The 16,548-nt window shown below is 38.8% G+C and overlaps 1 protein-coding gene across 1 annotated transcript in view; it reads right to left on the bottom strand.

The window, feature by feature from the left end:
• The window catches only part of PCNX2 (pecanex 2), a gene marked incomplete at its 3' end in the record, with an annotated part of 153,254 nt that overhangs the window by 7,356 nt on the left and 129,350 nt on the right, over positions 1-16,548 (bottom strand). The window contains exons 26-31 of the mRNA XM_084283877.1: positions 15,586-15,839; positions 11,226-11,459; positions 8,941-9,044; positions 2,432-2,576; positions 957-1,187; positions 370-644 (exon numbers count right to left, since the gene is read on the bottom strand). Coding sequence (XP_084140003.1) covers positions 370-644; positions 957-1,187; positions 2,432-2,576; positions 8,941-9,044; positions 11,226-11,459; positions 15,586-15,839 — 1,243 coding nt within the window. The remainder of the gene's footprint in view (positions 1-369; positions 645-956; positions 1,188-2,431; positions 2,577-8,940; positions 9,045-11,225; positions 11,460-15,585; positions 15,840-16,548) is intronic.

The following is a 16,548-nucleotide window of genomic DNA, read 5'->3' as shown; positions in this document are numbered from 1 at the left end:
TCTACATTGCTGAAGCTCTGGAGCATAACCCACCAACATGTTTCCTCATTTTCTGACATGTCACTGAGTTACAGAAAAGAGACCTCTATTTACAAGGACTAAACAGTAAAATTTCTCTGAATAAGGGAAATGTCTCTGCTGACAAGTGATTTGATAATGAATTTTGACTAACATACAGAAAGCTTTGCTTAAAAGCTGCAAATGCATGTGTTTTCTGCCATATCTGTAGGGCTGTTCTATTACACTCTGAGTTGTCTGCAATTAATTTTTTACTCATAGATAACAGTATGCAATTACTCTCTTAACAGGGAATACAGTGGAACTGAGACTGCAGAGTGTCTATCTGCATGACCAAAATTTAACACCTACCTTAACCATTTGGATCTGAACCACTTTTTAATGTTGTCCAAACTGACGGGTCCCCCCCAGATGTTCCTCAGTTGGCTGTGTGTCCCAAGGTACGAGGTGGTTAAAGGGGAAACGTACATTGGATATCCCAGTGGCTGATCGCATGAAGAATTAATTAGGTTCCGCAAGACCTGTTTATTATTCTGGATGCTTCCTCTCTCTGGGTTACGATTGCGCAAGAAAATCAGTTCCTGCTGCTGCCCAGCCCACAGTCCTCTGACACACTCCTTGTTGACCTACAGGTAGGTAAAACACAGTGCAGACCACAGGAAAACATTTGTTACTTAAAATACAGAACTATGTGGTCTAGGTAGAACAGCAGTAGGAGTGTGTAAGTATGCCGTGTCTTTGTACCTACAGGTTTTATGAACTGCATGAGCAGCTACTCCCTGGTTAAGCCTGGGATGTTGCTTTTTATGCACAAAATTAATGGTGCAAAACAGAAGTGAACTGAACAGCGCTCCCCTTGGGGCCTCCAGTCCCTACTCTGACAAATACAATCAACCTCCTCCTTTTTTACTGCAGTATTAGAAAGATGGTTCATGTACCTTGATAACCTTGAAGCTCAAGTAGCTTTTGTGGAGCATGATAACTTTATATTCATCTGCTCCTTCATCTACCACGTGCCTCAGGGTTAGCAGCTCTTCTCTGTTGGAGAGTACAGCACTGCGCCAGGCAGGGTCCCCTTCATGACAAATCACAACCTTTTCTTCAAAAGATTGGATTGCTTCATACAAAACTGCCGGGTCCTCATACTCATCTGGGCAGGTGAACTGGTCCTGGTAGTACAACAAGTATTGAAAAGGTCAGGTATGTTTATGAAAACACAAAAACTATTAACAAAAACCTGTATTTTTTTTTGTTTGTTTATTCCTTTTTTTTTTTTTTTGACAGTCTGCCAAAATCTGTCCCCCAAAATGACTTGTGTCACAGCATGTGTTGGAGGAGGTAGAACAATAGATTTACCAGTAATACATAAAAGTGTTCTGTTGTAACCTGTTCTGATTTTGTCTCCACTGGACAAAGGCAGAGAACGAGAGCTTATCCAGTTACAAGTTATAATGTGGGAAACCACAGTAGGCAGAGGTTTTGGATAATCTGGAGGGAGATCAGAATTACCTGGGACATTCCACAGTTCTTGTGGAAATCCTTCTTTTCATTCATGTAAAACCACAACAAAGCACAGACTGTGAATCCATCAACAAGTATCACAATATTGTGTTACTTCATTAGCTGTCACAAAGCAATACTTGCCAGGGATTACATTCACAACATTATTTTGTCCAATTCTCTTGCATTAATCAGAGCAGTTCCACTTCAGTTACATTCAGAGCAATTATAAATATCATGCATTATCAAAGTGTATGAGACTAAATAATATGCCAGAGCAAGAACAAAATCAATTCCAAGCTATACAAAGGTTGACCAAAAGAAACTGGAGTGACTTCAATGGAGGTGTGCCAGAGTTTTACAACTGAAAACAGAATGGGGTCAGAAACAGCATGACATAATCAAACACAGCTGTGACACTAAACCCTTCAACCCACACTGCTCCTCTCAGCTGTGACTTTTAATATATGGAAGTATTTTTCATGTATCACCTATCATCAAAGGACTGATAAATTAACAGTGAAATTAGCCTAATCAATTTATTGATTTTTTAAAGTTACTGATCAATTTATTTATTTTCAAGTTAAAAACCATCATTATGGTACCTCTGCAAGTAGAACATGATGTGACCATCAGTTTTGTTCTAATGAAAAATGCAGGGTCAAGCTCTGCAATAAAAATAGTTAAAAAATGGACAGCTGGGGGTACCCCATGTCAACTGAATGTAAAACAAATACATGCTGAGCTTTTCCATTTTGGTTAAGGAAGTCTCTCAGAATAAGGCAACAAGTACTCCACTTCCCTCTCATTTTTAATTTGGACAGTTTCCAAGTTTTCCTTTATTTCCATAAGAAAGCAAATACAACAGAAAAAGATAAAAATTAAAATTAAAAAAAAAAAATAAAGACCTTACCTGATGTAGCTTCAGAGACATTCGGATTGCCGGGGCAACCACCTTGTGCAGCAGATCCATGTCTGCAAAGACCCACTCATCTTTCGCTGCTATCCTGAAGTCTCCTTTGAACAGCGCGTGGAGGCCATAAAGAAAGGAGTCTAAACTGCAGGACAAAGGCAGCAGTCAGTCCCAGAAACCATCTCTGTTCCACCAAGCCAGACCCCAGCCGGCTGCCCACCACAGGGAGAACCAGGACATGGACCTGGGACTGTACACGATGGATTCTTGAGGTTGGTATAAAGCAAAGGCTGCATGTTTCTACTGAAAACCCATTCCTTTGGGTCGGTGTTTTTCCTTCTGCTTGCACTGCAAACATCTGGCCATGAAAGGATCGTGGCACTTGGAAAAGAAGTCCTAAGGATGGGAGGGTCACAGGGTGCATCAGGGTGCTGCATGGCCATAGTGCCAGCTGCTCGACAATGCCTAGTCAGGCAGCAAAGGCTGCCCCCTCATTTGAAAAGGTATTGATCAGCCCTGTCACTGTTAGCAGTTCTGCTTGCAAGGTAAAAATAATAATTAAAATAACAGCTGTAAAATATACATTTAGCAAATCTGAGACTTCTGCCATGAAACTCAAAACCAGACAAACGTTAAACCAGACGTACTGAAAAGAATCCCGAGTTTCACAAGCTGTTCAGCAAACCAGGTGAGAGCATGAATTAAACCTTTGGCATTTCAGACCGAAACAATAAGCCTTAAAGCAACCACAGCTGGGCTTCTTTCTTCATACAGGAGACTAGATGTAACCAGTTCTGCCTGACCTTGGAGGACGGTTTGCCTGGATCTGAGATTGAAGCGAGATGTGAACGGGACAAAATGGAGCAGCTGCTAGAAGATGGTTGCACGAGGGCTTTGTGAAGAGAACCAGTCAGCCTGCAGCTCCAGCCTGCACCATGAATTGTGAGCTCCACACAGCTACGCAGCAGCCACTTAGGTAATGTTTATAGGAGGACCACAGACCTAACACTGTTCTGAAGAACTCATCTTGAAATTGAAGAAAACAGAACCATCTGTTAAAAAGCAGGCATCTCTTACAAACCCACAGGACATGGTTTCATCTACCTGCCAAGATTTTACTCACTCTTACAAGAGTTGATTTTTTAGATTGTAAAGGCTCTAAGGAGAAAAAGCATTAAGATGTTAGAGGTTTTCATTACCATCCACACTTTCTCCAGAGAATGCATCTTTCCACTTAATTGAGCTTTCTTAATTATTTTGGAAAAGAAAAAAATATTTTACATTTTTTTCTCTTCAGAGAGAGGGAAGAGAGAGATTAGGAGGCTGCTTGGCCTACCTTCAAGCTCAAACATTCTAATTTTGCCCATGGTGGGTCGCGTGTTTTAGAAATTAAAACAGAAGGATATATATGTTGTTACTGGAAAAGCAGCTGGATACTGATTTTCTCTGCAAAAGCACCGTGTAATACAAATCAACTGATCAGTGGGACTGAGGCCACTCAGTAAGGCAGGGCTTCTCTCACTGCTGGGAACAGTAGGAGCACAGGGAAGCTCTTGTGAATTCCTACCTCATTTGCATTTATTAGTACTAAGTTGCATATTAAAACATGCCTAGGTTTAAGAGGCAGGCACGTACACTCAGAGCTTCAAAACATTCAAGCACGGGTTTCAATGGGAGTTGTTATGTGTCTTCAAAGAATGAATCCCTGCTGACCCTTGATCAATCATTTCTGGAGTATGGAAGATGATAACGTACCCAAACCCTGCTTAATAGCTAGGAAAGCCCTAAAATAAACCAGATAGAAAAGAAAAAAAAATGGTGGGTGCAGCCCATGCACCCACAAATCATCCTTCCAGTCGCCCCCCCAGCAGACAGCATGCAGCATATGTGAATGAATGAATCCCTGCCTAGAAAAAAAAAAAAAAAAAAACACTTCTGTACCTAAATAGATTTTCCAGGATGAAACTGAAAAAAAAGGACCCCAAAACGTGCACCTACTGATGGCTCAGTGGTATAGTTTTTCCCCAAGTAACACTGCCCGTATTTGCTATGACAAGTTGGCTGGGATGAAGGAAGGAGCAGGCAGGAAAGAGAACTGGTTTTTACATCATTAGAGGCTTTCAGAACAAATATGAACGCCAGAGTAGACAAAGAGTTTGCATTCGCATCAAAGTGTCTTACAGGCATCAGCACATGCTAAACAGGCTGCTGTGAACAGCAGCATCTGCTGAAAGCAAGGCCAGCACTAGGACAGCTATGAAAACTGCAGCTGAGCATCAGCAGAGGGAGAGGACGGAAGCACGTACAGCTCCCACTGTGCTCAGTTTGGGAAGACTCAGCCATTTCTCATCCCTCTGCATAATAAGTTCTCTAACCAGCATTTTTAAGAACAAATGTGACTGTTACAAGGAGCAAAGCAGTGGCGGGAGGCTGAGAGACAATTATTTTATGTATTGTATTTCCCACCAGAGAGGTCTGGAGGACATTGCTGCGTTCACAAAACCATTCCCTTTTTTTATTCCTCTGCCAATTGTAATGAGGCTTTTGGACAAGGCTTTCCTACCTATAATGTGACACTAACTCAAGCCTGTAACACACAGCCCTTAATCCACATAAAATACAGCTGTTGTTATTCCTCTCATTGTTATGCTCTCTCCTGAAGACTCTAATGAGATTACAAGGCAGCTATGAGCCAACAGCTTTGATCTCTGCTCTCACTCTAGGTTGTTGCTACTTTCTTGGCCCGGTTTGAACATAGCTCAATTAGTCATCTGCTGCAGTTGCAGGCTCATTCCAAGTGTTTTAAAAACTAGTTAAGGTAAATTCACATGCCAAAGAAACTATGTTAATCAGGAAAAGACACAACTGCTATTTCTGGCAACACTTCCAACTGTCTGAGCTAAGACCTGAAAACTTGCTATCACAACAGCGAGCTGTTTCTAAAAATGCAGGTGTGGGGGATGCAGCTCTGGGATGTGCAGCAAGGAGGGGATGAAGCAGCACCACAAGGACTGGGGGAGGGCAACAGAGCCAAAGCAAATGCTCCCCCCTTCTTCACTCCTTACATTGCTCCATCAACTGGAATGAAAAGCATTTGATACAAGCCTCCAAACAGTACAAACAGATGATGGCTAACAAGCTGGTGAATATGTATGTGTATATTTTGTACCCCAAACCCAAACCTCTGTCTGCAGTTTATAGACCTCTCCCAATGTTAACTGTATATTTATTTCAGCAATAAAGACATCTGCATGCCTGTGAGCCAGTAATCACCTGTCCATCTTAGCTCACCTCAAAGAAATATCTTCACTGGCAGCCCCTTTCAATTCGATATTTTAAATGTTTGTGGTTGTGTGCTAAGGGTCAAACTTTTCTCCCCTGCTCCTGCTCTGCTCAGCTCTGGCACACAAAAAGCTGCACTGCCTGCTCCAGCTCCCACTGGAAGTATCTGATGAGAGACACTTTATTAAGAGAATTTCCTATTTTTCCAGATTTGAAACATACACTGAACATTTATTTATTAGTAGGTCTAGAGGCTGAATAACATTATTAAGTATTTTATCCATGGATGCACACTGAAACATATCACTCACGTTTGAATAAATGAATGGTAATGTCATGTCATTCTTCAAATTGCATTTTGTGCAGGATGTCTCCTAATAACAGTTTAAAAGAGCATGTGATTTGCATAGCAATGTTCTGCCTTCCTAATGAATGCATTTATAGTATAATCTAGAGTTAATGTTGGGTTTCTACTGACATTTCCATGAACAGGTACACTGAATAATTATTTACATACATTATATAAGAGCATTTAAAACCTTGGTTTACACAGTGACATTTACTGATTAATAGATTACACAAAATCATGTGTAAATGAGTGCAAATTGATAGTTTACATACACAATGTAAACTTGAATCTCAATTCTGTAGCGCACGGCTCAATGTAGCACGTTACCTTTGCATTCCTATTTTTGTGAAGCAGTTGGATGACTGTCACTCCTCAAGACACAGCAAGGGCTAGACTTTGTCCATACAAAGTTTCCTCCTTCCTGCACAGTCACCCCAGAGAACAAAACATGGGCACCAGATCACAGATTCTTGGACTGTTTGCTCACATTGAACATATCTGAAATTCTTCATGGAAATAAGCACGTGGGGAAGAAAATTACAACACCTATCTGCCCATTACATCCCAAACTCATCAAGAAATCTCTAGCAACACTATAGACCAGGTGCTTCACAGCCAGAACTAATAGAAAATCCAAGACAAAGTTCAAGGTCATTTCTAAGTGCCAACCAGATTAACCTAAATAATCATGATACCTTTTAAAGGAAAAGGAGTTAAAAAAAAATCACCTAAGAAATGATTCCTCCAACTTCTGATGCTCCAAAGTACATCTCTCCCATCTGCTTTGAATATAGACCTGCAGCAAGCTGAGAGTTGTGGCCAAGGACCAGCAATTATGCTCTAAATTACCCTCTGCAAGTACTGAGTCTCTCCATCAAATACAGAGCGAGAGGAGGGAGACCTGCCTTCACTGCCAAAAGTTAATCTTTGGAAACATTTTCTGTCCTTATGGGTGTTACATGTTTTGGACAAAGTCTCCTCCTTGGTATGCCATGTAATTGTACAACTATCAGACTCTGGCTGCCTTACTGCTTCTTCATGTTTAAATAAGTTGCGATGATCTCTGTGAAGCAGTATAAGGATGGTAAGAACTGCTCTCTGTCCTCTACTCAGATGAATTTGGGGGATTTTTGTTGATAAAGGTCTTGATGTCTGAGGGCAAAGTACCCACTTTTCTCACTAGGCAATAATTTATATTGAAGTATTCTTGTGAATTAAAATAAATATATAAATTCTTCAGAGACAAAAATAAACAACATTCACCAAGCTCAAGTCATGTTTTGTAGCAATAGCAATTTATAACTTGAATTGTGCTATTCAGATTCCTATTTTTTTTCCAGATCTTTCTGACAGTTGAAAGATACTGAAGATATCTTACCCAAGTGGGTAAATGACACAGTTTTTCACAGTGAAACTTCTCTAGGAGAAGCTTTTGTGAAGAAGTGCTGAAAAAGATTCTGACAGAAGCTTCCATTTAATCCCTTTTATGACATAAGGTACATTTTAAAAATACAATGATTCAATACTGCCTTGGAGCACTTTCTTAATAGAAAGGAAAACCAGGACTTAATTAAAGATAAAGGATTATATATAATAGAATCAGAAAAACAGGGATAGAGCTATGCAATGCATATGACTACCACAATTCTTGCCCTTCTACAGACCTTTTCTCTGCAAGAAAGGATGTTTTTAAATACTTGAGTGTCCACTTCCCAAAAGACAGAACCTGATTTGGTTCACTGGTTATGTTCCAGATTTTAAAATGACTTCAATATAGCTGACTCCTGCAATTCTTAAAGTCTTTCCAAATAACTATCTTCAACATTCATACTTTTGAGGTCAAGCTTTGGAAAGTCTCTGATAATATTATCTCTTTGCCTTAGCTACTAACCATGTAAGCCAATAAAAATAGGCGCCATTGTTACTGTACCTGTACTAGTGCCAAATCGTCATAATGAAGATTTTTAAGATCCTGTGGAAAGTACATGCAATGTGTTGACAGTTTTAGGAAGCTTTTGTGATATTTTTAGAAGCATTTCTAGTATCACTGTGACATATCTATTGTGGGCCCAGATCAAAATCACTTTAATCTTTTCTGTAAAAAGACCATAAATGCTCATCAACTTTTCTATCATGTCCCCATACTTGAAAATTTTGATCATCAAAAAATAGGGCACATTTACTAAACACTTCACTAATCTGAATATATAGAAATTAAGGGAAAATAAATTCAACCCAGAATAAAACTAATAGAGAAAGGGAATATGCAAAAACAAGCAGAAAAGAGACGACAAAAGCCACTTGAGAAAGCAGAAAAGAGCAGCACACCAAGAAATAGCCATGTGGGTCATGAACATTTTGCATGACTGACTGAAAAAAGATGTGAAAATAGACATTACAAACGTCTCAAAGGGTAATAAAGCTAGAGTGAATGTTTAAAGGTCTGATTTATAACATAAAGTGCATTCAAATTCACACATGCTGCCTTTGTTTACTTGTTAATAAGACAAATTGTCCCTAAGGATTTGCTGATAGAAGGCTAGCTAGCTTTATTCATAATTTTGTGCCAATACAGCAAGGTCACTTAGAGACTCTATATTTACTAAACTTTTCTACTGCTACTAAACTGTGAATACAGGAATTTCAAATACAACTAATAAAAAAAAAATAAAATTAGGTGAGAAGATAGACTTTTTTTAAAAAAAAAAAAAGTAAAGATTATTAATAAAATGCCTTTTTTATGCAATTATTTACTCAGGCTGAACACCTAGAACAGCATAAAAGGTACCTTGATCTAAGGTTCTGCTGAGATTCTACAGTAAGTGAAAAAAACACAAACAGATCTTCATGATGAGGAGAAAGGATTCCCAAAACTTACCTGATGGCCATGTTGTGAGCTGCAGTTCCCAAAGCTCTTCGGCCCAGTATGCACAAGGCAAAGGAAAGCGTTACTAGTGGAGAATCCTCATCGCTGTCCAAGTGCTACAAAGTTTTAAGAGTAGCATGTAATTCTAGACACAAATACGGTCTTGATAAGCATTTCAATACTATAAATAGCAACATTCATAAAATATGTCTGTAGATGGATCTGTACACACAAACACTCTTTGCAATTAAGCAGAACAAGAAGGAAAATCATTGCAATCAGAAGCTTTCCGCAAAATGCAGCTTATTTTGCCCACTGAGTAGAAACTGAACATTTCAATCTCAGGTAGCGAGATCAAACGGGAGGGAGGGAATCTCTGCTGTTTGTTGTATTTGTTTGTTTTGCTTTTACTTCCTCCAGACATGACTTTCAAAAACAGAGCGGATTATCTTATTGCTGAGAGACACTGCAATTAGAGGCAGCAAAACCCCTCTGCATGGGACAACAGGTGCATGTGAGGCACCCTGACACATTTCAGAACAATCTATTTAGAAAACTGCAGGGGAAAACACTTCTAGCGAATACCAACATCTATCTAAACTACATGCCATTGATGACACTGACCTCACATTTTAACAAGTAGTCAAAATGTTTAATTTATATTTACTAGGTTAGGAGTGTGTTGTTTTGTTTTGTTTTTTTTAACTGAAATTTTTGGAAAACAAAACAAAACAAATGCTTTGCTATCAAGCAGGAGGAAAAACTTAGACTCCCATGAATGTGAATCTTTAGGAGGGTACATATTATTATTTTGGACCATGCAATCAGTGATTCCTTTGACTCTAAAACTGAAGCCAGTTATAATGGAGAATGTAGCTGATACTGATTTTCAGGGCACACACTGAAGCTTTTTTAAATCTCATCACATAGTTGACCTTTACCTCTACACAGCTGATGAATTACAAAAAAAAAAAAGAGGAAAAAGAAAAAGATGTAAAAAATATATATATGAATTGTGCACACAGACATGCACTGGTGCAGGCATTAGTTTGCTCTTTTATCTCTAACTTACAGGATTTTAAAGTTTATTGGACATGCCTAAATCTACCATTTTATTTTGAAAGGTACAGCCACATAACAGGTGAAAAGGTGTCATTTAGCAGAGACTTTCACTGCACTTTGGGATGCTGTGTGTGTCCAAATTTGGGAGCTAAGACCTGGAGATGAGCAAGAAAAGAGATGAAACATTCCCAGCAGGAAGAGCTGGTGATAAGGCTCGAAGGACAGTTCAATGAAAACAACACCAAATATAGTGGCATGCAGAGGAACTCGTGGAACTGTATTCAGGTGCAGAGACATGAGAAGGAACTGAAGTGGTGAAGAAACATTAAGATTCAGTGATGTTACATTGATCAGCTAAGGTCAGTGGTAGCACTTGGGATGTTCTATTAGTGATCCTGAATGAAAAATGCACAAGTAACATTGCATGGTGGCCAGGAAAGATATGCTTTTCATTTTTTCCCCATTGTCAGCAATAATAAGAAAATTAAAACCGAGGAATATGCTTGTCTGCAACTGTATTCCGCCTCTGGGTTATTTTGAGTATTCCACGGAAATACAGTAGGGCATTTTTGCCAAATGACTGCTGACCATCAGTAATCTTATCAGCTGAAAGCATGTGAATGTGTGGCAGCAAACCTGTCTCTGACCTTCTAGAGCCGCAAGGTCATTTCACACGTTTTTCTGATGTAGTTCACATCTGAATGTCGTACTCTCAGGGGTGATCTACGCTAGCAGTTAGTTTGCTGTGCACTTCCCTACCGCTTGAGGACTGTATTCAAGCACAGGCAGATGTTTGGAAAGGGCGCACAAACGTGGACAAATGTTTGGCAATGGTACCCAAACACTGCTAACACTGAAGGAACAAGAATGCTCTGATGATACTTCCTGAAGAAAGCCCACTCCAGCTGCACTTCTGTGAACACTTGCTATAGGCACACTTTCTAGAGATGATAAAATTAACAGTGTTGGAGAATATGCACAGTACGGAATTGGTTCTGTATTCAACAATGACAGCTTTGAAGCTGCTTGAGGTTCAGTTTTTTGTACAACAGTAGTATCTAATGTGCTTTTTTCCATTCTATGCAACATAGATTTTCCTTTAAAAAGTTATATCTGACAGTTTAAATGAAATACATTTTCCTCTATTAATCCTGAGGAAGAAAAAGAGTAACCATGCATCAGTTAACTCCTAGCTCAGGAATTAAAACTTACTGCTGAAAAAAATGAGAGCTTACCTCCACCCTTTTCCTGGCACAGTACTGAATCCAGTCCAGATAAACACTGCAGAAACTAGCTCTTGTTATTCCTTGGAGACAGGGAACATAATCTTCATCTATGTTAATGTTAAACATTGCAAGGTCACGTTCAATATAATGCCACTTTGCATAAGGCTGCAGTATCTTTTGGATGGATTCGTCCTTTATCCAGTCAAAAATTTTGGGAGAGCTTGCTGTAAAGTATATTATACTCTGTTGACAAAATGTGCAAACATCAGTTAATCTCTGATTAATGCAGAAATATTTTACACAGAGAGATTAAATCAAAGAGGACAACACTAGCTACCCATAATGGTACATATTATTCCTACTTTTTACTGCTTGGCATCATTGCTGCACCAAACTGTTTAGTTAGATGATAATACTTGATATCTAAATAGCAGACAACAGAAAAAGAAGTCATGTCTTTAATACATTGCTGCCTTATAGGAAAACTAATACAAATCAATGGACTGCAATAAGAACATGGAATTCCTTTGTGAATACTGGTGGGGCTTGTAGAGCCTATTACCAAGAAAGTGATTTTGATAAAAATCCAGGGAAATTTTGAAAAACTAGCAGTAGATTCTCACATGGTCAGAACAGGTTTCTTTTTTCTGTGTGAGCGTCCTGTTATCTGGGGAGAAAGCTTTCCTAAGTCTTTAGAAAAACATTTCCACCACAATTTAACCACAAAGGTGAGATTTGACAGATGTGTATAATGTAAGCCTGAAACCCCATTTTAATTGTTCTTTTCCCTCTGCATTTAGTAACATTATTATTTTTGTTATTTGTCAATGTGGACAATAAATAATGATGGAGAATTTATTATACATAATGTTATGAAGCTTGTAGCTGATCTGACTGACCTTACTTTTAAAAAGCACTGAAGGAGGAAGAGCATTTAAGCAGGTGTTCTTTTACTGAATACATAAATAGAAAGCAGCAAGACTCATATCTGTGTCTGAGTTCTAAGCTTAAGTTCTAACCAGTGGGTCTGGAACCATTAAAGTAATAATAAGAGAAACCTATCAGTACTAAACTTAAAGACTATTTGCAAAAGAACACGGAACTTAAGGAGAAGTTCCAGTCTTGTCAAGGAAGGTGACAGCAGCAGGGAAGTCCATGTTTCATGGACAGCAGCAGGGAAGTCCATTTTATCATAAAACATGATAATGTTTTATGACTATAATGTTTTGGTTTGATAAAATACATTCATTTAGAATTGGATCCCAAATCAAACAAGAGGCAAGTGAAAATGGCTGAAGATGAAGTGGTTCTACTTCATCCACGCAACAGAAATATTAATAAGCAATTAAATGTATAAAATGAAAATATGATGGATTAAAATGAAAAAGGACAGAAGCACCACAAGCCCTCAAAAAAAATTCTAGATACCATTCACTATTTGTCTTTCTAACTGTACAAAAATACACAGGCAAGAGGGAAATTAAACTCCAGAGGAAAAAGACAAGGAAGACTGATACAGACTGGGGACAGACCCTTAATTTCTTGGCATGTGGAGGACAATAAGCTCATTTAAAGAGTCACGCAGAAACAATAGAAGCCGAAAAACACAGGACTCAGCGAATGCAGATTTCTTAAACAGTAGAAGACGTTTAAATAAGACTAGATTGGAAAGATGGAGGAGGCACAAGGGAAAAATATCACAGTGGTTGGGCAGGAAATGATTTCAAAATATATGCAGGAGGACTACAGGAGCTGACCCACTTTATTTGTGGAGAATAAAAATCCTTTTATAAGGAAAAATAAGGGCTTTTCTAGGCTGTCAGTGAAACTGCAAATGAAACACATACATACAGAATAAGAAGCTCAGTGCAACTCACTCTTTAAAAGACCAATATAATACTTATTCATGAAGCATAGGAGAACTGAAACAAAGCATGCATTTGCTTTGCTGATCTTCAAAATACAGTTTGCTTTTCTTATTATTCTCACCTGTGTTTACAAAGAAACAGATTCAGCTGGGAAAATAATCAGACTGGTAATCAGACACAGAAACAGCAAAAACTTCTGCCACCTAATTAAGTTCTGCTCTTGGTAGCTCTTCATGGGTATGTTTTGTGTGTGAGTACATTCTCAGCTATATGGCAATTCAGAAATGATATGGTAAATATTTACCATACTGTAAGCTACAAAGAATAAACTAGAAGCACTCCAAGCACTTAGTGTGATGGAAGTGCAGATGTTGCTGAAGCTCAAGTCTACGGCTTCTCTGAGTTTGTGATTTATCTGACTTGAACACTGCATTAACTGGAGTTCTTCATAAAATTACCTTCCTGCTCTGCTAAAAGGAAAGTGTCAGAGCTTGAAAATGTTCACAGCAAAGTTGCCCAGGGTCTTCACGGCTCAGGATTCCTCGATAAGGGCAAGCTGGGGAAGGAGTGAATTCTCACTTCTGTTTCTGGTATCACTTATCCGAAGGTAAGTTCTAACAGCACTAAACAAACAGGGTGATAGCTTATCTGATACATAACATAATCTTCTCACCTTCCTAAGCTGTAACAAGGATTTTATCAAATCCTATCAAAGCTCCTGATTATGGAAGAAACTACTAACATGAAGAACAGGAGGAAAAAAATCTTACAAGTTTCTTCTGGGATGGTCATTCTGAGGAAGGGTTCTCCTGAATTTAAGGGAGCCCCAGCACAGGTTAATACCAAAGCTGCCAACTGGTTATTATGATCCTCTGTTCTCCTTTCACTAAGAAGGGAAGTAGATTAAGGGACTGGCACCTTTCTAGGAATGAAGTTCCATAAAAGCAGTACAATGACATTGGCTCGAGGAAATCAAAGCAAAATAGATTAGATTCCCACATCTTGCAAGTCATAGGTGGTGAACATTACAAAACCTGCACCCAGTGGGTATGGAGCCACAGCATACCTCAGTAGCATGGAGATCATTTAACCCTCCTCCCTTTCACTTGAGGCAGGATCAAGTGAATTAACCTCATCATTAACATAGGGGACAAAAGTTTGTCAAAGCAACTTTATATGTTGGCAGCTTCTCGGATACTTCAGACCCAAAACTCTAAAGCACACTTAGTTAAGTTATACTTCATATGTCATAACCTCAAGCTTTCCACAAGTCCTCTGCATTTTAGTTGACTTAAAGACACTTTAAAAGTTCCTGTTTACAAGGCACAACTCTGTTACTTTAAACTAATGAACTGCCAATTTTACTCCAGCATAGGCTGGGGTGTTTTTCAACCTCATTCACCCATTCACTATCAAAAACTGAATCATAACAGCTTGCATCAATTTAAATTTAGGTTACCTTTTAAAGTAAAGTGAAACAACTGTAGCAATGTTTTAATTTCAGTTTAAAGAAGTGTTTTTGCTTATATACTTATAAAATAAATAAATAAAAAACATGCTCACACACAGTTTTGCCTCTGAACTTATTTAAGACACCCCAGTCTGTGTTTTACAAAGTAATCAACTGCATGACCAAAGCACCTTTGTGAGGCAATGATATTGTTTTAACTGCATGGGTTCGCTTGCAAAAAAAAATGACTAATTTATTTAGAAGAGGTGTCTCTCTAAGGTTGACAGGATTTTTAAAATTGCAGAGACACAGGTAGGGAGGAGATGTCAGAAATGGTTGGGAGCTTTGGTAATTAGCTTAATGGAAGTACCAACAGCATAAACAGCAGCCTTTGGCTTTTGTTGCTTCAGCAGAAGACAGTAAAGCATAGTGATCTCTTCATTTGCTGGGTTGAAAGGGTTTGGCTTTTCTGACAAATAAGTATCTGTGTGGTCACTGTGATCTTAATAACACTGCAAATATAGAAGTGGTATAAATGAATTGAAGTTTAATCAATGGAATTCACTAACTTCAAATGTGTTGTGATACTTACATAAACCCTTTTTTACCTGCTGTTTTATGCTGGTAACAAAGTACATTTGAGAAACAGCTCTTCAGAGAGCTCCAAAGATCTTTATGCTTGTTGATTTTTTTCCCAGAAAAAAAATGGTAAAAAAGGCGAAATCAAGAAGAAATAGCAAACTGTGAGTGGAGTTTTGCTTTGTAAGAATGCTTCCTCTGCCTTTATCAGCAGATGTTAACACCCCTTCTTGATTTCTGCTTAAGTGTGTCCATGATTTTCTGTACTACATGTACTGGCCAGAATCATGTGCAGCAAAGGGAGATATGAGTTAATTATCCCTACCTGATATTGAGTCAGTCTGACTGCCAGTAGTGGAAATGAATGAATACAAAGCCAGCTACTTCAAACTCTATTTCTAAAAGCTAGCCAGCAAGCTAGCTTTTAGACACTCCAGGATAGGAATACAGTCCACTTTACCAAAGAGTTTACCTTTATATAGTATCTGATAAGTATTCTCCGCAGATCAAACACTTGCAGCATTGTTGCAGCGTTGTTATCAATGATGCTATATCCTTCCAGGATGTACTGGGTTCGTGTTATTTCCCATGTCAGCCATCGGAGGTTAAAGGCTGCATTACACGATAACAAGTGAGGCAAGTGTCCGGGCTTACAACAGCAGCAGCCTTCATTGTCTTCATCTCCTTCTGTTATAGCCTCCACTTCTCTCTGCTGGCAATATGTCCCTTGGCAGTGAGAAAAAGAGAATATGCTGCCAGTTATTGTGGGGGGAAGAAACAAAGGACTTCCTTCAAGCAGAGGAAGTATGATTTAAGGCTCTACACGCTTAGCAAAAATCTAATAGAAAGAGCTATGGCAACAAATTAGATGTGCCAATTGATCCATGTGCAGTAGGAAATAAAGCGCTATACATCATTTATTTACTACTATTTACTACCACCTATAAAAGCCAAAAGGGCCCAATCTGATGTTCTAGGCATTTGGTTCTGAGCTGAGCCAAACTACAGACCACAGCTTCTGCCTTAATAAAAACTCACCAGGAAGCAACACTAAAGATTCTTGCTCCATCAGGCATATTAAGCAAATTGATCCAAGTCCCAGTCTGCTTCTTCAAATAACATACAGGATGCAAACAAAGATTTTACAGTCTGTCAGAGCACTTGTAAAATCTGGGTTAGAGCAAACTATCTTGGAAAGCAGGTTCCAAAAATAACGTGCAACTGGTTGTTCTCTTTCCCACTGGAGTAAAAGTTACTCTGGATCAAACATTTCTAATGAATAGCACTAGTGGCAGTACATCACGAGGACAGAGCAGCTCTCTAATTAGCCTATTACACAGGCCTTTAGATCAAAATGGAAGAAATCTATCAGAAAAAGTCATATTAACTCAAAAAGAAGTTGTGAGGCAGATGCAGCAACAATAATATTTCTGCT

The sequence above is a fragment of the Netta rufina genome (assembly GCF_964035555.1).
Source record: "Netta rufina genome assembly, chromosome: 3".
NCBI lineage: Eukaryota > Metazoa > Chordata > Aves > Anseriformes > Anatidae > Netta > Netta rufina.
This window is presented reverse-complemented; position numbering and strand designations above follow the sequence as displayed.